This window comes from Mobula birostris, chromosome 22 (assembly GCF_030028105.1).
Source record: "Mobula birostris isolate sMobBir1 chromosome 22, sMobBir1.hap1, whole genome shotgun sequence".
NCBI classification, from domain to species: domain Eukaryota; kingdom Metazoa; phylum Chordata; class Chondrichthyes; order Myliobatiformes; family Myliobatidae; genus Mobula; species Mobula birostris.
In genome coordinates, this window is record NC_092391.1 from 963,769 (window position 1) to 989,599 (window position 25,831).

The window sequence follows — 25,831 nt, forward strand, 5'->3', positions numbered from 1 at the left end:
GAATGAACTCATTAGCTCCTTGCTTGGTTGCAGAGTTGTGCATAAAGAGGTGGATGTGTGTGTTTTAAAGTCCGGTTTATGATGGCACTGGTGAAGCACAATGGCGACTTGCTGACAGCAAACAGAACTACTACTTTATTAATGATGCTTTTTCTTGAAAACGTAAGAACATAAGAAATGGGAGCAAGAGTAGGCCACCTGGCCTGTCAAACCTGCTCCACCATTCAATAATGGCTGATCTGGCCATGAACTCATTTCCATCCACCTGGCTTTTCTCCATAAACTTTAATTCTCCTACAATGCAAAATTCTATCCAACTTTGTCTAAAATATACTTACTGAGGCAGCCTCCATTGCTTCATTGGGCAGAGAATTCCTCAGATTCACCACTGTCTGGGAAAAGCAGTTCCTTCTCATCTCCATCCTAAATCTACTCCCCTGAATCTTGAGGCTATGTTTCCTAGTTCTAGACTCACCTACCAATGGAAACAACTTTCCTGCCTCCATCTTATTTATCCCTTTCATGATTTTATATGTTTCTATAAGATCCCCTCTCCTTCTGAATTCCAGCAAGTACAGTTCCAAGTAACTCAATCTCTCACAGTCTAACCCCCTCATCGCTGGAATAAACATGGTGAACCTCATCTGCACCGCCTCCAAAGCCAGTATATCTTTCCTCAAGTAAGGAGACCAGAGCTGCGACCTCACCAGTACCCTGCCAAAGGGTTTCGGGCTGAAATGTCAACTGTACTTTTTTCCATAGATGGTGCCTGGCCTGCTGAGTTCCTTCAGATTTTGTGTGTATAGCTCAGATTTCCAGCACCTGCAGATTTTCTCTTGTTTCTCAGCAGTACCCTGTGCAGTTGTAGCATAACCACCCTGCTTTTAAATTCACTCCCTCCAGCAATGAAGGCCAGATTCCATTTGCCTTCTTGGTAGCCTGCTGCACCTGCAAACCAACTTTTTGTGATTCATGCACAAGCACTCCCAAATCCCTCTGCACAGCAACATGCTGCAATTTTTTTTACTATTTAAATAATAATCTGCTCTTTTAGTTTTCCTTCCAAAGTGGATGACCTCTCATTTACCAGCATTGTACTTCATCTGCCAAACCCTTGCCCACTCACTTAACCTGTCTATATTTCTCTGAAGACTCTCCGTATCTACTGCACAATTTGCTTTTCCTCTCAATTTAGTAACATCAGCAAACTTAGATACACTACATTTGATTCCCTCTTCCAGATTGTTAATGTATATCATGAACATTTGTGGGCCCAGCTCCAACCCCTGCAGCACACTGCCAGACATCCCACCCTGCAAAAACTCATTTCAGGGAGGTAGAACCATCAATTTGCGGGAGACTCCCGAAACTTCTGGGAGAGGTGGGATGTTTGCAATAGAGCAGCCAGCCAGCTAGTTTAAATAACGTTAGCTATGCCAATGAACGAATGACACCTGTTAAACTGACCTCAACATGTCTTTTACATTTTAACCCAATAGAAAAGTCACTGTTGCAAACAGCGCAGCAAGCAACACTATCATTACTTTTGATCCCTATTAGGCAGGGGTACACTTTAGTGTAGTCTGGGGTGATGTACGTTTTATATTTTCTTTTTTTGGAACAGTCTTCCATGGCACGCTCTCACTCTCTATCTCTATCTCTATCTCTATCTCTCTATCTCTCTATCTCTCTATCTCTCTATCTCTCTCTCTCTCTCTCTCTCTCTCTATCTCTCTATCTCTCTATCTCTCTATCTCTCTATCTCTCTATCTCTCTATCTCTCTCTCTCTCTCTCTATCTCTCTCTCTATCTCTCTATCTCTCTATCTCTCTATCTCTCTCTCTCTCTATCTCTCTATCTCTCTATCTCTCTATCTCTCTATCTCTCTATCTCTATCTCTTGCTCACGCGCTCTCACTTGCTCTCGCTCTCTCTCGTGGTCGCTCTCGCGCTTTCTCTTTTTCTTTCTCTCTCGCTCGCTCGCTCTCAAAAAATTGATTTCTGTGATATTGTATATAATTTGCGGGCATCAGGGAGCCACTATTAATATGCATGAGACTCCCGGACCTTCTGGGAGAGGTGGGATGTCTGCACTGCTCACCACTGATTCCCAACCAGAGTAACACCCATGTATCCCTACTGTCTGCTTTCTATTAGTTAACCAATCCTCTACCCATGCGAATACATCACCCCCAACTCTATGAATCTTTATCTTATGGATAAGTCTTTTATGTGGCAACTTATTGAATGCCTTCTGGAAATCAAGCCAATAAGGTCTATCTGTTCACCTTTATCTACTGCGCTTGTCATATCCTCAAAGAACTCCAGGAAGTTTGTCCAACATGATCACTGCAATCAATAGTCCCTTTCGGATCTGAACTTTTGAACTGCCTGTACGACCTGGCTTTTTGCGGTGTGAACTGAAGGTGCAGGATGGTTGCATGGCCTGTATGGACCACTTTGAGGAAGCGAGGCCCGTGCCCAAGAGTGGGGACTGAGCCAATGTATCGCCATTACTGGAGTGGATTTGTAGCTGATTCAAAGTGGCAGAACCAAGGTGAGGCAGAATAAAGTGGCGGGGCCTGGACCTGAGAGTGAAGAACAAGCTGATGTTTGACCTATTTAAGTACTGGGCCAGATTGGAAAGATCGGGTACAGATTGAATCAAGGTGGTGGTTCCCATATGTGAGAGTGTGTTGAAACGGTAGGACCTGGATCTGAGGGCAAGGAATGATCTGCTGTTTGGCCGATTCAAGTGTCGGGCCAGATTGAAAAGGTCCGGGTGTTGATGTCGGTGCTGGAGGCCAGGGACGGTGCCGGTGTTCAGCTCACTGCCTGGTGAGCTTTACTCATTTCAGACTGATTTCTGGCTCCCTGGCTATGGACTCGCTTTTGTGAATTGAAGTTCTGAATGTTATTTCCTTAATTTATTCTTTACATGATTTTAGATATTTTGCACATCGGGTGTATAATAGTCTTCTCTTTAATGAGTTCTATTGGGTTTCTTTGTTTTGTGACTCCCTGTAAGGAGACGAATCTCAAGGTTGTATATGGTATATATATCATGATGATAGATGTACTTTGAACTTTGAAGTCACATGAAGCAGAAGGTTGGAGAGGGCCTTGCTTTTCTATTTTTCCATGATGCTGATATCAGGTGCTGACATTTTCGATGTTTGTTTATATGTCACCAACAGAAAATGGATTGAATGATTCTGATTGATTACCTTTGTTATTAACCTCCCTTTAGTCAAGATGATTATGTTGAAAGTGTCTCCATTGTGATATAAATTTATTTTATATTTTATAAATCCTCTCCCGGATTTTTCGGTGCTTATACTCCAGTTGCTGCTGTGCTGAGCACAGACGTCAGCTTCTGTCGTCAGTAAACATGCACTTTGGTCTGTTGCCCTGATGGTGCTGTTCTCTGCCATAGTTTGTGGTCCTCCTGGGTTAAAGGACACAGAAATGCTGTCATGTACTGCCCCAATATCAGCCCTCTTTTGATTTATCCCCTGCCACTCCACCCCAGTTTTCTCTCAGCTGCACTGCCGTGGAGAGTTGTTTTAACGGTGTTGATCGCATCCTCAGTGAGAAGGCTGTGAAATGGATGACAGCTGTAAATGCAGTCAGCAGCTGCCCTCTGGGAAAGTGCAGGGTAGTGTTCAAAGCTTCTTAAAACCAGAAAACCATAGCAACTGTTTCTTACAGAAGGATGATCCAGCTTTGTGAGTGTTTTACTATTCAAGGAAACCACAATATATCAAAAATGGGTAAATCCAGTTTTTACACAAGAATCAAAGTAAATCTATTATCAAGAGAAGTAGTTCAGATGAATCCATATAGAAGAAGAAGATCAGAAGATGTGGAAGGGTGTTTCACTCACATTATAGTTCTTGGTCACATCCCCAGCCTGAAGGTTTACCCCTGAGCCATTTGTTGAATGGATGTTCCTGAGCAGAATGTCGGCTAGTCAGAAATGTCTGCTGGCAACACAAGAGCTGATTGCATTGTTTTCTTTATCATTTCAACAGTGGGTCCTGGTGTGATAGAGGACACACTGAACACTCTGTGGTCCTGATCAGTAAAATCTAACCTATATTACACAGATGTTTGCAGAAAGGGTTGCTGCTCAGAAGAGAGAGACAGTCATTAAGAGGATTTGCCATTGAACAAAATCCCTGCTGTGTAATTTACAGTTCTGTTTGGTTACTGTAATGCCTTATAAGAAGATAAGAGTCAGCCATTTACCATTTGAACTCGTTCTGTCATTCAGTATGATCGCACCACCCCTCATTTTCAATTACAACACAGTTTCAGAGCCTACATTCTCATAACTTAATTAATGTAATATCCAGAAATCTAGTGAATTCGGCCACTAGTGAGTCATTGAGTTATAAGCAGGGCCCCGTTCGTCCATGCTAACCAAGATGTCTACCATCCTTTTCTATCCATCTACCTGCCTAAATGTCTGTTAAATATTGTGATTATTCCAACCTATACACCTTCTTCTGCATATATTTAACTCCATTTGTGTGGAAAGAATTTCTTTTTTGGTCCCTTTTAAATCATAGAGTCATAGAAAAGTATAGCATAGAAATAGGCCCTTTGGCCCATCTAGTCCATGCTGAAACATTTAAACTGCTTACTCCCATCGACTTGCACCCAGACCATAGCCCTCCATAACCCTGTCATCCATGTACCTACCCAAGCTTCTCTTAGACATTGAAATCGAACTCACGTGCACCACTTGTGCTGGCAGCTCATTCCACACTCTCACCACCCTCTGACTGAGGAAGTTTCCCCTTAAAGTTTTCACCTTTCCTCCTCAACCCATGACCTCTAGTTGTAGTCCCACAGAACATAGAACATAGAATAGTACAGCACAGTACAAGCCCTTCGGCCCACAATGTTGTGCCGACCCTTAAACCCTGCCTCCCATGTAACCCCTCAACTTAAATTTCTCCATATACCTGTCCAGTAGTCTCTTAAACTTCACTAGTGTATCTGCCTCCACCACCGACTCAGGCAGTGCATTCCACACACCAACCACTCTCTGAGTAAAACACCTTCCTCTAATATCCGCTTTGAACTTCCCACCCTTTACCTTAAAGCCATGTCCTCTTGTACTGAGCAGTGGTGCCCTGGGGAAGAGGTGCTGGCTATCCACTCTATCTATTCCTCTTAATATCTCGTATACCTCTATAATGTCTCCTTTCATCCTCCTTCTTTCCAAAGAGTAAAGCCCTAGCTCCCTTAATCCCTTAATCCACACTCTCTAAACCAGGCAACATCCTGGTAAATCTCCTCCATACCCTTTCCAATGCTTCCACATCCTTCCTATAGTGAGGCAACCAGAACTGGACACAGTACTCCAAGTGTGGCCTAACCAGAGTTTTATAGAGCTGCATCATTACATTGCGACTCTTAAACTCTATCCCTCGACTTATGAAAGCTAACACCCCATAAGCTTTCTTAACTACCCTATCCACCTGAGAGGCAACTTTCAGGGATCTATGGACATGTATCCCCAGATATCTCTGCTCCTACACACTACCAAGCATCTTGCCACTCTGCCTTGGAGTTTGTCCTTCCAAAGTGTACCACCTCACACTTCTCTGCGTTGAACTCCATCTGTCACTTCTCAGCCCACTTCTGCATCCTATCAATGTCTCTCTGCAATCTTCGACAATCCTCTACACTATCCACAACACCACCAACCTTTGTGTCATCTGCAAACTTGCCAACCCGCCCTTCTACCCTCACATCCAGGTCGTTAATAAAAATCACGAAAAGTAGAGGTCCCAGAACCGATCCTTGTGAGATACCACTAGTCAAAACCCTCCAATCCGAATGTACTGCCTCCACCACGACCCTCTGCTTTGTGCAGACAAGCCAATTCTGAATCCACCTGGCCAAACTTCCCTGGATCCCATGCCTTCTGACTTTCTGAATAAGCTTACCATGTGGAACCTTGTCAAACGCCTTACTAAGATCCATGTAGATCACATCCACTGCACTACCCTCATCTATATGCCTGGTCACCTCCTCAAAGAACTTTATTAGGCTTGTTAGACACGAACTGCCCTTCACAAAGCCATGCTGACTGTCCCTGATCAGACAATGATCCTGTAAATGCCCATAGATCCTATCTCTAAGAATCTTTTCCAACAGCTTTCCCACCACAGACGTAAGGCTCACTGGTCTATAATTACCCGGACTATCCCTACTACCTTTTTTGAACAAGGGGACAACATTCGCCTCCCTCCGATCCTCTGGTACCATTCCCGTTGTCAACAAGAACCTCAGTGGAAAGAGCCTGCTTGCATCTACATATCTATACTCCTCATAATTTTGTATACCGCTATCAAATCTCCTTTCAGTCTGCTGCGTTCCAAGGAATAAAGTCTGAAACTATTCAATCTTTCTTGATAACTTGGGTCATCCAGAGTTGGCAACATTCTTGTAAATTTTCTCTGTACTCTTTCAACATTATTTACATTTTTTCCTGTAGGAAGATGACCAAACTGCACACAATACTGCAAGTTAGGCCTCACCAATATATTATACAACATAACATAAGGTTTAACCTGACAACCTATCTCCTGTACTCAGTACTTTGATTTAGGAAGGTCAATGTGCCAAAAGCATTTTTTTACAACCCTATCTACCTGTGCCACGACTTCCAATAAATTATGGATCTGTATTCCCAGATCCCTTTGTTCTACAGCACTCCTCAGTGCCCTACCGTTCACTGTGTAAGACCTACCCTGGTTCGTCCTACTGAAGTGCAACACCTCGCACTTGTCTGCATTAAATTGCATCTGCCATTTTTCAGCCCATTTTTCCAGCTGATCCAGATCCTGCTGCAAGTCATGATAGTCTTCCAAGCTTTCCACTACACCGCCAATTGTGGTGTCATCCCCAAATTTGCTGACTTAGTCAACCACATTTTCATCCATATCATTGATATAGATGACAAACAATGGACCCAGCACTGATCCCCGTGGATCACAAGCTTCCGGGCTGAGAGGCAACTATCTATTACCACCCTTTGGCTTTTCCCATAAAGCAATGTCTAATCCAAAATATTACCTCCATCTTGCACCATCTTGACAAATCTCCCATGAAGATCTTGTCAAGTACCTTGCTAAAGGCTATGTAGACAACATCCATGGCCTTGCACTCATCAACTTTCCTAGTAACTTCCTTGAGAAACTGTAAGATTGGTTAGACATGACCTACTATGCACGAAGCCATACTGACTATCTCTGATCAGACTTGTCTGTCCAAATACTCATAAATCCATTCCTTTCAATAACTTTCCCACTACTGATGTCGGGCTCACTGGCCTATAACTTCTGATGAAGGGTGTTAGCCTGAAATGTCGACCGTACTCTTTTCCATCGACGCTGCCTGGCCTGCTGAGTTCCTACAGCATTTTGTGTGTGTTGCTATAATTTCCTGGTTTATTTTTAGAGCCTTTCTTAAACAGGGAAGCAGCATTAACTGTAGTCCAATCCTTTGGTACCTCACTTGTCGCTAAGGATGATTTAAATATCTCTGCTAGGGCCCCTGCAATTTCTGCACTTCCCTCCCAAGTGGTCCTAGGGAACACCTTGTCAGGTCCCAGTGATTTATCCACCTTAATTTGCCTCAGGACTGCAAGCAGCTCCTCCTCTGTAATCTGTATGGGATCCATGACCTCACTGCTGCTTTGCCTGATTTCTACAGACTCTGTGTCCATCTCCTGAATAAGTACAGAAGCAAAAAAATATCCATTTAAGATCTTCCCCCCAACTCTTTTGGCTTCACGCATAGATTACCATTCTGATCTTCCAGAGGGCCAATTTTGTCCCTCGCAATCCTTTTGATTGCTCTTTTGCTCTTTGCTCTTGCCATACCTGTAAAATCCCTTAGGATTCTCCTTCACCTTGTTTGCTTGGGCAACCTCATGCCCCCTTTTAGCCACCATTTGACCCTACCTGCCGATACCGGCTATGCACCTCCTTTTGTTTTCTTAACCAAAGTATCAAAATCTCCTGAAAGCCAAGGTACTCTAAACCTGTTATCTTTATCTTTTACTCTGACATGCAGATACAAGATGTATACTCATAAAATGTCACTTTTGAAGGCCTCCCACTTCCGAAGTACACATTTGTCAGAAAACAGCCTGTTCCAATCCACTTTCGCCAGATCCTTTCTGATACCACCAAAACTGGCCTGTCTCCAATTTAGAATCTCAACCCATGGGCCAGATCTATTTTTTTCTATATTTACTTTGAAATTAATGGCATTATGATCACTACATGCAAATTTTTCCATCTCACCTTGAATCAATAGCTTTAGATGCCCCTAGCCTGGGAGAAAGGTCAGTGACCATTCCCCTTAAATGCAGCTATGATTTTATAAACCTCTGTAAAGTCACCCCTCAGTTTCCTATGAAAGTAAGCATGCCAATTGCTTTCTTCACACTCTGACTACCCATGTCTCCATTTTCAGAGAATTACAGTATATACCTGTAGCACTAGGTCCCTCTCTTCTACAACACTCCCCCGATCCTTACCAAATACCATGTAAATCTTGCCCTGTCTGTCATCCATTCTGTGAATGTAGGTGATGACAGCAGGGGACCCAACACTGATCCCTATGACACACAGGTGGTCATTGGCCTCCAATATGAATAACTACTTTACATCCAACTTGGACCGAGTTCAAGAACCACAAGGTAATTTTGCAGTTCTATAAACCCTGCTTAGACCACACTTGGAGTATTGTGTTCATTTCTGGTCCCTCATTACATGAACGATGTGGATGCTTTAGAGAGGGTACAGAACAGACTTACCAGGTTGTTGTCTTAATTAAAAAACCTGTCTTATGAGGACAGGTTGAGTGAGCTTGGGATTTCTCTTTGGAGCAAAGGAGAATGAGAGGGTGTGACCTTCTCTACCTTTGATCTCTTCTGAACCAACATTGAATAATACTATGGCGATTTTACATTGTTTAATTTATATAAAAGCTAAGGTATTTATGGAAAGCTGTTCTAAACAGTGGTATTTTTCAAATAAATTGCTTTATTTTCCCTTTGCAGAGATTACAAAGAAAATGCCATGCTTGCACAACTGGTTCAAGACAAACTTGATGCTTACAAAGCTGACGATCCAACAATGGGGGAGGTAAGTGACTGATACAGATAAAAACTGCCCTGCTTTAATATCCATCTTGTCATTTGATCTACTGCACCCCAAAATGCATTTTCATTTTCAAAATAAGTAAGTTCTATTGATTGATTCACTGTAGATTGATTCAATCTATACAGTTTACAGAGAGATGTGCAGTATATTTAAATAATTAATATCATCAGAACAGAGGAGATATCAGGGGTAATTTTTTTATGCAGAGAGTGGTGAGTGCGTGGAATGGGCTGCCAGTGATGGTGGTGGAGGCGGATATGATAGGGTCTTTTAAGGGACTCCTGGACAGGTATATGGAGTTCAGAAAAATAGAGGGCTATATGTAACCTTAGGTAATCTCTCAGGTAAGGACATGTTCGGCACAGCTTTGTGGGCCGAAGAGCCTGTATTGTGCTGTAGGTTTTCTATGTTTCTCTGAACATTGCGCACCCCCAACCTAGACTTGCAGAAATGTTTGCAGGTCTATACAGATTTAAGATTGATGCAATTTAATTTAAAATGACTTGGGAATCCTAATTCAGGTTTCCCTCTTGGTTAACTTACAGTATGTGTTGCGAGTAAGGAAGGCAAGTGCAATGTTATCATTGATTTCAACAGATCTTGATTATAACAACAGGGATAACTGAGGCTTTAGAAGGCACTGGGAAGGCCTCACTTGGAGAATTGTTAGCAGTTTTGGGCCCCCTATCCAAGGGAAGGTACGCTGGCATTGGAAAGGATCCAGAGGCGATTCTTAAGAATGAGTGGGCCTGTACTTAATGGTGGTCGTCAGACTCAGGAGCAGAATTGGCCATTCAGCCCATCGAGTCCACTACGCCATTTCATCATGGCTGATCCCGGATTCCACTAAACCCCATACACATGCATTCTCACCATATCCCTTGATGCCCCAATCAGTCAGGAATCTATCAACTTCCACTTTGAATATAGCCATGGACTTGGCTTCACTTGCAGTCTGCAACAGAGATTCACCACCCTTTGGCTAAAACAATCCTCCTTACTTCTATTCTGAAAGGTCGCTCCTCAATTTTGAGGCTGTGCTCTCCAGTTCTGGATACCCCCACCAGAGGAAACATCCTCTACACATCCACCCTACCTAGTCCTTTCAGCATTCTGTAGGTTTCAAAGTGATCCCCCCCACATTCTTCTAAATTAAACTGAGTATGGGCCCAAAGCTGCTAAATGCTCCCCACTTGTCATAGTCATAGTCATACTTTATTGTCAACCCCTTCATTCCTGGAATCATCCTCACGAACCTCCTCTGGACTCTCTCCAATGAACATAGAACATAGACTAGTACAGCACGGTACAGGCCCTTCAGCGCACAATGTTGTGCCGACCCTTAAACCCTGCCTCCCATATAACCCCCCACTTTAAATTCCTCCATATACCTGTCTAGTAGTCTCTTAAACTTCACTAGTGTATCTGCCTCCAGCACTAACTCAGGCGGTGCATTCCACGCACCAACCACTCTCTGAGTAAAAAACCTTCCTCTAATATCCCCCTTGAACTTCCCACCCTTTACCTTAAAGCCATGTCCTCTTGTATTCAGCAGTGGTGTCCTGGGGAAGAGGTGCTGGCTGTCCACTCTGTCTATTCCTCTTAATATCTTGTATATCTCTATCATGTCTCCTCTCATCCTCCTTCTCTCCAGAGAGTAAAGCCCTAGCTCCCATAATCTCTGATCATAATCCATACTCTCTAAACCAGGCAACATCCTGGTAAATCTCTTCTGTACCCTTTCCAATGTTTCCACATCCTTCCTATAGTGAGGCGACCAGAACTGGACACAGTACTCCAAGTGTGGTCTAACCAGAGTTTTATAGAGCTGCATCATTACCTTGTGACTCTTAAACTCTATCCCTCGACTTATGAAAGCTAACACCCCTAAGCTTTCTTAACTACCCTATCTACCTGTGAGGCAACTTTCAGGGATCTGTGGACATGTACCCCGAGATCCCTCTGTTCCTCCACACTACCAAGTATCCTGCCATTTACTTTGTACTCTGCCTTGGAGTTTGTCCTTCCAAAGTGTACCACCTCACACTTCTCCGGGTTGAACCCCATCTGCCACTTCTCAGCCCACTTCTGCATCCGATCAATGTCTCTCTGCAATCTTTGACAATCCTCTACACTATCCACAACACTACCAACCTTTGTGTCGTCTGCAAACTTGCCAACCCACCCTTCTACCCCTACATCCAGGTCGTTAATAAAAATCACGAAAAGTAGAGGTCCCAGAACCATTCCGTGTGGGATACCACTAGTCACAACCCTCCAATCCGAATGTACTCCCTCCACCACGACCCTTTGCTTTGTGCAGACAAGCCAATTCTGAATCCACCTGGCCAAACTTCCCTGGATTCCATGCCTTCTGACTTTCTGAATAAACCTACCATGTGGAACCTTGTCAAATGTCTGAAGAAAATCCATGCAGATCACATCCACTGCACTACCCTCATCTATATGCCTGGTCACCTCCTCAAAAAACTCTATATGGCTTGTTAGACATGATCTGCCCTTCACAAAGCCATGCTGACTGTCCCTGATCAGACCGTTTCTCTAAATACCCATAGAACCTATCTCTAAGAATCTTTTCCAACAGCTTTCCCACCACAGACGTAAGGCTCACTGGTCTATAATTACCCGGACTATCCCTACTACCTTTTTTGAACAAGGGGACACCATTCACCTCCCTACAATCCTCCGGTACCATTCCCGTAGACAACGAGGCCATAAAGATCCTAGCCAGAGGCTCAGCAACCTCTTCCCTCATCTCGTGGATCAGGCCCCGGGGACTTATCCGTCCTAATGTATTTTAACAACTCCAACACCTCCTCTCCCTTAATATCAACATGGTCCAGAACATCAACCTCACTCATATTGTCCTCACCATCATTAAGTTCCCTCTCATTGGTGAATACCGAAGGGAAGTATTCACTGAGGACCTCGCTCACTTCCACAGCCTCCAGGCACATCTTTCCACCTTTATCTCTAATCAGTCCTACCTTCACTTCTGTCATCATTTTGTTCTTCACAAAATTGAAGAATGCCTTGGAGTGTTCCTTTATCCTACTCGCCAAGGCCTTCTCATGCCCCCTTCTTGCTCTCCTCAGCCCTTTCTTAAGCTCTGTTCTTGCTACTCTATATTTCTCAATAGACCTATCTGATCCTTGCCTCGTAAACCTCATGTATGCTGCCTTCTTCCGCCTGACTAGATTTTCCACCTCACTTGTCACCCATGGTTCCTTCACCCTACCATTCTTTATTTTCCTCACTGGGACAAGTTTATCCCTAACATCCTGCAAGAGATCCCTAAACATTGACCACATGTCCATAGTACAGTTCCCTGCAAAAACTTCATCCCAAGTCACACCCGCAAGTTCTAGCCTTATAGCCTCATAATTTGCCCTTCCTCAATTAAAAATTTTCCTGTCCTCTCTGATTCTAGCCTTTTCCATGATGATGCTGCAGGCCAGGGAGCGGTGGTCGCTGTCCGCCAGATGCTCACCCTCTGAGAAATCTGTGACCCGACCTGGTTCGTTACCAAATACTAGATCTAGTATGGCATTCCACCAGTCAGCCTGTCAACATACTGTGACAGGAATCTGTCCTGGACACATTTAACAAACTCTGCCCCGTCTAAACCATTGGAACTAATCAGATGCCAATCAATATGACAACACATCCTTTCTGAGATATGGGACCTAAAACTGTTGACAGTACTCCAAGTGTGGCCTGACTAGTGTCTTATAAAGCTTCAGCATTATCTCCTTGTTTCCACATTCTATTCCTCTTGAAATAAATGCCAACAATGAATTTACCTTCCTTACCACAGACTCAACCTGTGAATTAACCTTCTAGGAGACCCTCTGCACCTCTGATGTTTGAATTTTCTCCCCATTTAGGTAATAGTCTGCACTATTGTTCCTTTTACCAAAATGCATTATCATACATTTCCCAGCACTGTATTCCATCTGTCACTTTTTATCCATTCTTCCAATTTGTCTATGTCCTGCTGCAATTGCATTGCTTCCTCAGCACTACCTACCTCTCCTCCTATCTTCATATCATCCGCAAGCTTTGCCACAAAGCTATCATTTCCACTATCTAATCACAAACGAGAAAATCTACAGATGCTGGGATTCCAATCACTATCTAAATCATTGATAAACAATATGAAAAGGAGCTTTCCCAATACTGACCCCTGAGGAACACCACTAGTTCTGGCAGCCAACCAGAAAAGGGATCTTTATTTCCCCACTATGCCTCCTGCCTGTTAGCCATTCTTCAATCCATGCCAGAATCTTTCCTGTAACACCATAGGATTTCATCTTGTGAAGTAGCCTCATGTGAGGCACCTTATCAAGTGATTTCTGAAAATCTAAGTAAATGACATCCACTACCTCTCCTTTGTCCACCCTGCTTGTTACTTCCTTGAAGAATTCCAGAGAGTGGGGAATCTGTGGAATTCGTTGGCACAGGTAGCTGTGGAGGTCAAGACTTTATGTATGTTTAAGGCAGAGGTTTATAGATTCTTGATCGATCAGGGCATGAAGAGGTACGAGGAGAAGACAGCTGAATGGGGCTGAGAGGAAAACTAGATCAGCCATGATGAAATGGCAGAGCTGACTCGATGGGCCAAATTGACTAATTATGCTCCTATATCTTATGTTCTTATGGTCTTATGGATCAGTGCTATTTACAATGCACAAAAATGACTAGAATGAAGGACAGAGTGTGCTGCACCCTAATTAAGATTCAGAAGTTGTGAGGGAACACAAAGAGATTGTAAACAGTGAACTTGAGGTATATAAAATTGTGAGTGGTGTCGATGGGATAAATGCAAGCACGCTTTTTCCATGGAGGTTGGGTAGGACTACAACCCGAGGCATGGATTAAGAGTGAAAGTGAAAAGCTTATGGGGAACCTTGACAGCCCAGTGCATCTGTATTTGTGAACTTCCATGATTCAGGACTTTTACAAAGACAGGCGTGAAAAAAGGGCCCAAAGGATCACTGGGGACCCAAGTCACCCCATACAAAATCTATTCCAGCTGCTACCATCCAGGAAATGGTACTGCAGCATAAAAGCCAGAACCAACAGGCTCCAGGACAGCTTCTTCCACCAGGCCATCATACTGATTAACTCACACTGATTTGAGGGCATTTCTATGTGACATTGACTGTTCTATTTTATTATAAATTACTGTGATTGAACATTGCACATTTGGATGGAGACGTAATGTAAAGATTTTTACTGCTCATGTATGTGAAGGATGAAGAAATAAAGTCAATTCAATTCAATTCAAAACTTCTTCACTCAGGGGGTTGTGAGATTGTGGAGCGAACTGCCAACACAAGTGCTGCATGCAAGCTCAATCTTAACTTTAAAGATAAGTTTGGATAGCAAAAAGGATGGTTGGGGTATGGAGAGCTATGGTCCTGGTGCAGGTCGATGAGAATAGGCAGTTTAAATTGGTATGGACTAGATGGACCAAAGGGCTTGTTTCTGTGCTGTACTTTTCTATGACTTTATGCTAGAAGAACCCCAGGTCACAACATCAAAATTCAAAGTTCAAATTAAATTTATTATCCAAGTACATATACTCTACATCACCACCATGGGCTCATCAGGCTAAGGCAGATCAGTCTTGGGTGGATAGGTAAAATATCTTATAAGTTACTCTCTTTCTGTTCTTATTTGTTCATCCTTAACTGCTAGGGCATAGTAGTTTAATGAGAATGGCTCAGGGGGCAGTGTTTTGTACTGTGTGAGGATATGGGAAGTCTGGGAGAACTCCAGTCTCCCAGAAAAACACATCTGCACCAGGTACACTGATCTGGAGCTCCTGAGAGAGCATATTAAGGAACTGGAGCTGCAGCTCAATGGCCTTCGACTCATATGGGAGAATGAGGAGGTGATAGGAGCTGCAGGGAGGCAGGGTCACACCTAGATTGTGGGAGACAGGTAACTGGGTGACTGTCACGCGAAGAATACAGGACTGAAGGTGCTATATTTGAATACGTGCAGCATACAGAATAAGGTAGATTAACTTGTAGCACTGTTACAGATTGGCATTGTAGGCATCACTGAATTGTGGCTGAAAGAAGATTATAGCCGGGAGCTTAATGTCCAGGGATAGACATTGTATTGAAAGGACAGGTAAGAAGGCAGAGGGGGTGTGTTGCTCTGTAAAAAATGAATTCACATCTTTAGAAAGACATGACATAGGGTCAGAAGGTGTTTATCATTGTGGAAAGAGCTGTAAGGGTAAAAAGATCCTCATAGGAGTTGTATACAGACCCCCAAATAGTAATAAAGAGGTGGTCTACAAATTACAGGAGGAGATAGAAAATGCATGCTAAAAGGGCAATGTTACAAAAGTTCTGGGGGATTTCAATATGCAGGTAGATTGGGGAAATCAATTTGGTGCTGGATTCCAAGAGGGCAAATTTCTAGAATGCCTACGAGATGGCTTTTTACAGCAGCTCATGGTTGAGCCCACGAGGGGAGCAGCTAGTCTGAATTGAGTGCTGTGCTATGAAATGGAATTGATTAGAGATCTTAAGGTAAACTAACTTCAGGAGAATGTGATCGAATTCATCCTGAAGTTTGAGAGGGAGTAGCTAAAGTCAGATGTATCAATATTACAGTAGAGTAAAGGAAATTATAGAGGCATGAGAGAGGAGTTGGCCAAAATTGATTGGAAAAGAACACTGGCAGGGATGACGTCAGAGCAGCAATGACTGGAATTTCTGGAAGCAATTTGGACGGCACAGGGTATATACATCCCAAAGAGGAAGAAGTATTTTAAAGGCAAGATGACACAACCATGGCTATCAAGGGAAGTCAAAGCCAATATAAAAGCCAAAGAAAGCCAATGAGATAGGTCAGGTGACAGAGGTATGTGTTGGGGAGCACTTCGGGTCCAGTGATCACAATGCCATTAGTTTCAATATAATTATGGAGAAGGATAGGACTGGACCCAGGGTTGAGATTTTTGATTGGAGAAAGGCTAACTTTGAGGAGATGAGAAAGCATTTAGAAGGAGTGGATTGGGACAATTTGTTTTATGGGAAGGATTTAATAGAGAAATGGAGGTCATTTGAAGGTGAAATTTTGAGGGTACAGAATCATTATGTTCCTGTTAGGTTGAAAGGAAAGGTTAAAAGTTTGAGAGAGCCATAGTTTTCAAGGGATATTGGAAACTTGGTTCGGAAAAAGAGAGAGATCTACAATAAATATAGGCAGCTTGGAGTAAATGAGGTGCTCGAGAAATATAAAGAATGCAAAAAGAATCTTAAGAAAGAAATTAGAAAAGCTAAAAGAAGATATGAGGTTGCTTTGGCAAGTAAGGTGAAAATAAATCCAGGGGGTTTCTGCAGTTATATTAATAGCAAAAGGATAGTGAGGGATAAAATTGGTCCCTTAGAAAATCAGAGTGTACAGCTATGTGTGGAGCTAAAAGAGATGGGGGAGATTTTGAACAGTTTCTTTTCTTTGGTATTCGCTAAGGAGAAGGATATTGAATTGTGTAAGGTAAGGGAAACAAGTAGGATAGTTATGGAAACTATGATGATTAAAGAAGAGGAAGTACTGGCACTTTTAAGGAATAGAAAAGTGGATAAGTCTCCGGGTCCTGACAGGATATTCCCTAGGACTTTGAAGGAAGTTAGTGTGGAAATAGCAGGGGCTCTGACAGAAATATTTCAAATGTTATTAGAAACGGGGATGGTGCCAGAGGATTGGCATATTGCTCATGTTGTTCCATTGTTTAAAAAGGGTTCTAAGAGTAAACCTGGTAATTATCAACCTGTGAGTTTGACATCAGTAGTGGGTAAATTGATGGAAAGTCTTCTTAGAGATGGCATATATAATTATCTGGATAGACAGGGTCTGATTAAGAACAGGCAACATGGATTTGTGCGTGGAAGGTCATGTTTGACAAATCTTATTGAATTTTTTGAAGAGGTTACTAGGAAAGTTGACGAGGGTAAAGTGATCGATGTTGTCTATATGGACTTCAGTAAGGCCTTTGACAAGGTTCCACACGGAAGGTTAGTTAGGATGGTTCAATCGTTAGGTATTAATATTGAAGTAGTAAAATGGATTCAGCAGTGGCTGGATGGGAGATGCCAGAGAGTAGTGGTGGATAACTGTTTGTCAGATTGGAGGCTGGTGACTAGTGGTGTGCCTCGGGGATCTGTACTGTGTCCAATGTTGTTTGTTATATATATTAATGATCTGGATGATGGGGTGGTAAATTGGATGAGTAAGGTATGCAGATGATACTAAGGTAGGTGGATTTGTGGATAATGAAGTAGGTTTTCAAAGCTTGCAGAGAGATTTAGGCCAGTTAGAAGAGTGGGCTGAAAGGTGGCAGGTGCAGTTTAATGCTGATAAATGTGAGGTGCTACATTTTGGTAGGACTAATCAAAATAGGATACACATGGTAAATGGTAGGGCATTGAAGAATGCAGTAGAACAGAGGGACCTAGGAATAGTGGTGCATAGTTCCCTGAAGGTGGAATCTCATGTGGATAGAAATGTTGAACAAGTTGGGTCTTTATTCTTTGGAGCGTAGAAGGTTGAGGGGGGACCTGATAGAGGTATTTAAAATTATAGGGGGATAGATAGAGTTGACGTGGATAGGCTTTTTCCATTGAGAGTGGGGGAGATTCAAACAAGAGGACATGAGCTGAGATTTAAAGGGCAAAAGTTTAAGGGTAACATGAGGGGGAACTTCTTTACTCAGAGAGTGGTAGCTGTGTGGAACGAGCTTCCAGCAGAAGTGGTTGAGGCAGGTTCGATGTTGTCGTTTAAAGTTAAATTGGATAGATATATGGACAGGAAAGGAATGGAGGGTTATGGGCTGAGTGCAGGTCGTTGGGACTAGGTGAGACCAGAAGGGCCGAGATGACCTGTTTCTGTGCTGTACTTGTTATATGGTTATATGTTATATGGAAATGGTGTATAATAGAGCAAAAATTAGTGGGAAGATAGAGGATTGGGAAACTTTTAAAAAACAACAGAAGGCAACTATAAAATGTCCCAAGAAGGTAAAGATGGAATACAAATGTAGCTAATAGTATTAAACAGGATACCGAAAGTTTCTTCAGGTACATAAGCTATAAAAGAGAGGCAACAATAGATATCAGCCCACAGGAAAACTACACTGGAGAGGTAGTAATGGAGGAAAAGGAAATGGCAGATGAACTGAATAAGTATTTTGCATCAATCTTCGCTGTGGATGTCGCTAGCAGAATGTTGGAAGTTCAAAGTCATGCTGTGTGAAGTTACCATAACTAATGAGAAGGTTCTTGGGAAACTAAAAAGTCTGAAAGTAGATAAGTTACCTAACCAGGTGTTGGACACCCCAGGGTTCTGAAAGAGGTGGCTGAAGAGATTATGGAGTCATTAGTAATGATCTTTCAAGAATCACTAGATTCTGGAAAGACTGGAAAACTGGGAATGTCACTCCACTCTTCAACAAGGGAGGGAAGCAGATGAAAGGGAACTATAGGCCAGTTAGTCTGAACTCAGTGGTTGGGAAAATGTTTGAGTCGATTATTAACGATGAGGTCTCAGAGTACTTGACAGCACTTGATAAAATATGCTGTATTCAGCATGGTTTCCTCAAGGCAAAATCTTGCCTGACAAATCTGTTGGAATTCTTTGAAGAAATAACAGGCAGGATAGACAAAGGAGAATCAGTTGATGTTGCGTACTTGGATTTTCAGAAGGCCGTTGACAAGGTGTCACACGAGGCTTCTTAACAAGCTTTGAGCCCATTGTATTACAAGTAAGATTCTAGCATGGATATAACATTGGCTGATTAGCAGGAGGCAAAGAGTGGGAATAAAAGGAGCCTTTTCTGGTTGTCTGCTACTGACTAGTGGTGTTCCTCAGATGTCTGTGTTGGGACAGATTGGTTTTACCTCATGTGTCAATGATTTGGATGATGGGGTTAATGGCTTTAATGGCCTCTGTTCACTGGAATTCAGAAGAATGGGGGCTGATCTAATTGAATGGTGTAAGCTCTTGATAGAGTGGATGTGGAGAGGATATTTCCCATGGTGGGAGAGTCTAAGGCCAGAGGACACAGCCTCAGAATAGAGAGGCAGCCTTTTAGAACAGAGATGAGGAGGAACTTCTTAAGCCAGGGAGTGCTGAATAGACAATAGACAATAGGTGCAGGAGTAGGCCATTCGACCCTTCGAGCCAGCACCGCCATTCACTGTGATCATAGCTGATCATCCACAATCAGTATCCAGTTCCTGCCTTATCCCCATAACCTTTGATTCCGCTATCTTTAAGAGCTCTATCCATCTCTTTCTTGAAAACATCCAGAGACTTGGCCTCCACTGCCTTCTGGGGCAGAGCATTCCACATATCCACCACCCCCTGGGTGAAAAAGTTTTTCCTCAACTCCATTCTAAATGGCCTACCCCTTATTCTTAAACTGTGGCCTCTGGTTCTGGACTCACCCATCAGCAGAAACATGCTTCCTGCCTCCAGCGTGTCCAATCCCTTAATAATCATATGTTTCAATCAGATCCCCTCTCATCCTTCTAAAAATTCCAGAGTATACAAGCCCAGTTGCTCCAATCTTTCGACATATGACAGTCCCGCCATCCCAGGAATTAACCTTGTGAACCTACACTGCACTCCCTCAATAGCAAGAATGTCCTTCCTCAAATTTGGAGACCAAAACTGCACACAGTACTCCAGGTGTGGTCTCACCAGGGCTCTGTACAGCTGCAGAAGGACCTCTTTGCTCCTATACTCAATTCCCCTTGTTATGAAGGCCAGCATGCCATTAGCTTTCTTCACTGCCTGCTGTACCTGCATGCTTGCTTTCAGTGACTGGTGTACAAGAACACCTAGATCTCGTTGTACTTACCCTTTTCCTAACTTGACTCCATTTAGATAATAATCTGCCTTCCTGTTCTTACCACCAAAGTGGATAACCTCACATTTATCCACATTAAACTGCATCTGCCATGCATCCGCCCACTCACCCAGCCTATCCAAGTCACCCTGCATTCTCATAACATCCTCCTCACATTTCACACTGCCACCCAGCTTTGTGTCATCTGCAAATTTGCTAATGTTACTTTTAATCCCTTCATCTATATCATTCATGTATATTTGCAGTCCCAGCACTGAACCCTGCGGTACCCCACAGGTCACCGCCTGCCATTCTGAAAGGGACCGGTTAATTGCTACTCTTTGTTTCCTGTCAGCCAGCCAATTTTCAATCCATGTCAGTACTCTGCCCCCAATACCATGTGCCCTAATTTTGCCCACTAATCTCCTATGTGGGACTTTATCAAAGGCTTTCTGAAAGTCCAGGTACATTACATCCACTGGCTCTCCCTTGTCCATTTTCATAGTAACATCCTCAAAAAATTCCAGAAGATTAGTCAAGCAGAATTTCCCCTTCGTAAATCCATGATGACTTGGACCTAGCCTTTTACTGCCATGCAAATGTGTCATACTTTCCTCTTTTATAATTGACTCCAGCATCTTTCCCACCACTGACATGAGGCTAACCGGTTTATAATTCCCTGTTTTCTCTCTCCCTCCTTTCTTGAAAAGTGGGACAACATTAGCCACCCTCCAATCCACAGGAACTGATCCTGGATCTATAGAACATTGGAAAATGATTACCAATGTATCCACGATTTCTGAAGCCACCTCCTTAAGTACCTTGGGATGCAGACCATCAGATCCCGGGGACCTACCAGCCTTCAGACCGAACAGTCTATCCAACACCATTTCCTGCCTAATATAAATTTCCTTCAGTTCATCCATTACCCAAGGTCCGTTGGCCACTATTATATCTGGGAGATTGTTTGTGTCTTCCCTGGTGAAGACAGATCCAAAGTACCTGGTCAACTCATCTGTCATTTCCTTGTTCCCCATAATAAATTCACCCTTTTCTGTCTTCAAGGGCCCAATTTTGGTCTTAAATTTTTTTTTCCTTTTCACATACCTAAAGAAGCTTTTACTATCCTCCTTTATATTCTTGGCTAGTTTACCTTCGTACCTCATTTTTTTCTCTGCATATTGCCTTTTTATTTACCTTCTGTTGCTCTTTAAAAGTTTCCCAATCCTCCGGCTTCCCACTCATCTTTGCTATGTTATACTTCTTCTCTTTTATCTTAATACTGTCCTTTACTTCCCTTGTCAGCCATGGCCTCCCCTTACTCCCCTTAGGATCTTTCTTCCTCTTTGGAATGAACTGATCCTGCACCTTCTGCATTATTCCCAGAAATACCTGCCAGTGTTGTTCCACTGTCATCCCTGCTAGGGTATTGTTCCATTGAACTTTGGCCAGCTCCTCCCCCATAGCTCCATAGTTCCCTTTGTTCAACTGTAATACTGACACTTCTGATTTTTCCTTCTCTCTCTCAATTTGTAGATTAAAACTTATCATATTATGGTCACTGCCTCCTAATGGCTCCTTTACCTTGAGGTCCCTGATCAAATCCGGTTCACTGCACAACACTAAATCTAGAATTGCGTTCTCTCTGGTAGGCTCCAGTACAAGCTGTTCTAAGAATCCATCTCGGAGGCACTCCACAGACTCCCTTTCTTGGGGTCCAGTACCAACCTGATTCCTCCAGTCTACCTGCATGTTGAAATCCCCCATAACAGCTGTAGCATTACCTTTGCTACATGCCAATTTTAACTCTTGATTCAACTTACACTCTACATCCAGACTACTGTTTGGGGGCCTGTAGATAACTCCCGTTCGGGTCTTTCTACCCTTAGAATTTCTCAGTTCTATCCATACTGACTCTACGTCTCCTGATTCTATGTCCCCCCTCGCAGGGGACTGAATATCATTCCTCACCAACAGAGCAACCCCACCCCCTCTGCCTATCAGTCTGTCCTTTCGATACGACGTATACCTTGAATATTCATTTCCCAGGCCCTGTCCACTTGAAGCCATGTCTCTGTTATTCCCACAACATCACACTGACCAATTTCCAGCTGTGCCTCAAGCCCATCCACTTTATTTCTTATACTCCGTGCATTCATATACAATACTTTTAATTCATTACTCCCCTCACCTCCCATATCAATCCCTATTTCACTTGGCCATACTGTATGATCCCTTTTTGAGCTTTCTGCTCCGTTGATTCTGTTGTCTTTCTTAACTTTTATTCTCACATTCCCTTTAACTCCATCCTTATATTTCCAGTTCGTCCCCTTCCCCCCACCCCAACAACTTAGTCTAAACACACCCGTGTTGCAATGGCAAACCTGCCTGCCAGAATGCTGGTTCCCCCGTCTATTAAGGTGCAACCTGTTCCTTTTGTACAATTCATCCTTACCCCGAAACATACCCCAGTGTGTGGGGAATCTGTGGAATTTGTTGCCATAGGCCATTGTGGATGCCATGTCTATAAGACCATAAGACATAGGAACAGAATTAGGTCATCTAGCCCATTGAGTCTGCTCCGCTATTCAATCATGGCTGATCATTTTTTTTTCCTCAACCCCAGTTATGTGCCTTCTCCTAGTAACCTTTGATGCCATGTCCAATCAAGAACCTATCAATCTATGCCTTAAATCCACCCAGTGATCTGGCCTCCACAGCTGCATGTGGCAACGAATTCCACAAATTCACCACCCTTTGGCTGAAGAAATTTCTCTGCATCTCTGTTTTGAAAGTTTGCCCCTCTATCCTGAGGCTGTGCCCCTTTGTCCTAGACTCTCCCACCATGAGAAACATCCTTTCCACATCTACTCTGTCTGGGCCTTTCAACGTTTGAAAGGTTTCAGTGAGATCCCCCCTCCTCCTTCTGAATTCCAGCGAGTACAGACCCAGAGCCATTAAACGTTCCTCGTGTGATAACCCTTTCATTCCCGGAATCATCCTTGTGAACCTCCTCTGAACCCTCTCCAATGCCAGCACATCTTTTCTCAGATGAGGAGCCCAAAACTGTTCACAATACTCATGGTGAGACCTCACCAGTGCCTTATAAAGCCTCACATCTTTGCTGTTGTATTCTAGACCTCTTGAAATGAATGCTAACATGACATTTGCCTTCCTCACCACCGACTCAACCTGCAAGTTAATCTTCAGTGTTCTGCACATAGACTCCCTAGTCCCTCTACATCTCAGATTTTTGGATTTTCTGCCCGTTTAGAAAATAGTTTGCACATTTATTTCCACTACCAAAGCACATGACCATGCATTTTCTAACATTGTATTTCATTTGCCACTTTCTTGCCCCTTCTCCAAATTTGTCTAAGTCCTTCTGCATCCTACCTGTTTCCTCAACACTACCTGCCCCTTCACCAATCTTCATATCATCTGCAAACTTTGCAACAAAGCTATCTATTCCATCATCTAAATCACTTATATACAGCATAAAAAGAAGTGGTCCTGACACTGAACCCTGCGGAATACCGCTGGTTACTGGCAGCCAACCAGAAAAGGGTCCTTTTATTCCCATTCGCTGCCTGCTACCAATCAGCCAATGCTCTAACCATGTTATTAACTTTCCTGTAATACCATGAGTTCTTAACTTGGTAAGCAGCCTCACGTGTGGCACCTTGTCAAAGGCCTTCTGAAAATCCAAATATACAACATCCACTGCATCCCCTTTATCTACCCTGCTTGTAATCTCCTATAAGAAATCCAACAGGTTTGTCAGGCAGGATTTTCCCTGAAGGAAACCATGCTGACTTTGTACTAGCTTGTCCTGTGTTACCAAGTACTCCATTATCTCATCCTTAACAATTGACTCCAACATCTTCCCAACCACTGAGGTCAGGCTAACTGATCTATAATTTCCTTTCTGCTGCCTTTTTCCTTTCTTGAAGAGTAGAGTAACATTTGCAATTTTCCAGTCCTCTGGCACCATGCCAGAGCCCAGTGATTTTTGAAAGATCATTTCTAATGCCACCACAAATCTCTAATGCTACTTCTTTAAGAGCTCTAGTGTGTAGTTCCTCTCGTCTGGGTGACTTACGTACCTTTAAGTCTTTCAACTTTTTGAACACCCTCTCTCTTGTAACAGTAACTGCACCCACTTCTCTTCTTTCAAACACTACAACATCAGGCATACTGCTAGTGTCTTCCACAGTGAAGCCTGACACAAAATATTTATTTAGTTCATCAGCCATCTCCTTGTCCCCTGTTATTATTTCTCCTGCCTCATTTTCTAGCGGTCCACTCTCCACTCTCATTATCTTTTATTTTTAGAATACTTGAAAAAACTTTTACTATCCACATTGATAAAATTTGCTAACTTGCTTTTACATTTCATCTTTTCCCTTCTAATAATTTTTTTAGTTGCTCTCTGTAGGTTTTTAAAAACTTCCCAATCCTCTATCTTCCCACTAACTTTTGCTTTGTTGTAGGCCTTTTCTTTTGCTTTCACAATAACTTTGGCTTCCCTTGTCAGCCACGGTTGTACTATTTTACCATTTGAGTATTTCTTCATTTTTGAAATACACATGCCCTGCACCTTTTTCATTTTTCCCAGAAATGCGCGCCTGCCAGCAGCTCCTTCCAATTTACTTTGGCCAACTCCTCTCTCATACCACTGTAATTTCCCTTACTTCACTGAAATACTGCTACATCAGACCTTACTTTCTCCCTATCAAATTTCAAGTTGAACTTAATCATATTGTGATCGCTGGTTCCCAAGCAACACACATCAAAGTTGCTGGTGAACGCAGCAGGCCAGGCAGCATCTCTAGGAAGAGGTACAGCCGACGTTTTAGGCCAAGACCCTTCGTCAGGACTAACTGAAAGTAGAGCTAGTAAGAGATTTGTAAGTGGGAGGGGGAGGGGGAGATCGGAAATGATAGGAGAAGACAGGAGGTGGAGGGATGGAGCCAAGAGCTGGACAGTTGATTGGCAAAAGGGATATGAGAGGATCATGGGACAGGAGGCCCAGGGAGAAGGAAAAGGGGGAGGGGGGGGAAACCCAGATGATAGGCAAGGGGTATAGTGAGAGGGACAGAGGGGAAAAAAAGGAGAGAGAGAGAGAGAGAGAGAGAAAGAATGTGTGTATATAAATAAATAACGGATGGGGTACGAGGGGGAGGTGGGGCATTAACGGAAGTTTGAGAAGTCAATATTCATTCCATCACGTTGGAGGCTACCCAGGCGGAATATAAGGTGCGGAAGTTTGAGAAGTGTTGCTTGAATTTCCAGCTGGCCTGCTGCGTTCACCAGCAACTTTGATGTGTGTTGCTTGAATTTCCAGCATCTGCAGAATTCCTCGTGTTTGCTGGTTCCCAAGGGTTCTTTTACCTAATTGCCTCCAGTTCATTACATAACACTCAATCCTGGTAGGCTCAACAACAAACTGCTCTAAAAAGCCATCTCTTAGGCATTCAACAAACTCAGTCTATTCAGGTCCATTACCAACCTGATTTTCCCAATTGACCTGCGTGTTAAGATCTTCCATGACTACCATAACATTACCCTTTCGACTCGCCTTTTCTATTTCCTGTTGTAACCTGTGATCCACCTCCCAGCCACTGTTGGGAGGCCTGTATATAAATGCCACCAACATCCTTTTACCCTTGAAGTTTCTTAACTCAACCACAAGGATTCAACATCTTCCGATCCTATGTCACATCTTTCTACTGATTTGATGC

The 25,831-nt window shown here is 43.1% G+C and overlaps 1 protein-coding gene across 2 annotated transcripts in view; it reads left to right on the plus strand.

The window, feature by feature from the left end:
* The window catches only part of stxbp1a (syntaxin binding protein 1a), a 166,009-nt gene that overhangs the window by 83,548 nt on the left and 56,630 nt on the right, over positions 1-25,831 (plus strand). For both annotated transcript variants that reach the window (XM_072239885.1, XM_072239886.1), the window contains exon 8: positions 9,091-9,175. In XM_072239885.1, the coding sequence (XP_072095986.1) occupies positions 9,091-9,175 (85 nt within the window). The remainder of the gene's footprint in view (positions 1-9,090; positions 9,176-25,831) is intronic.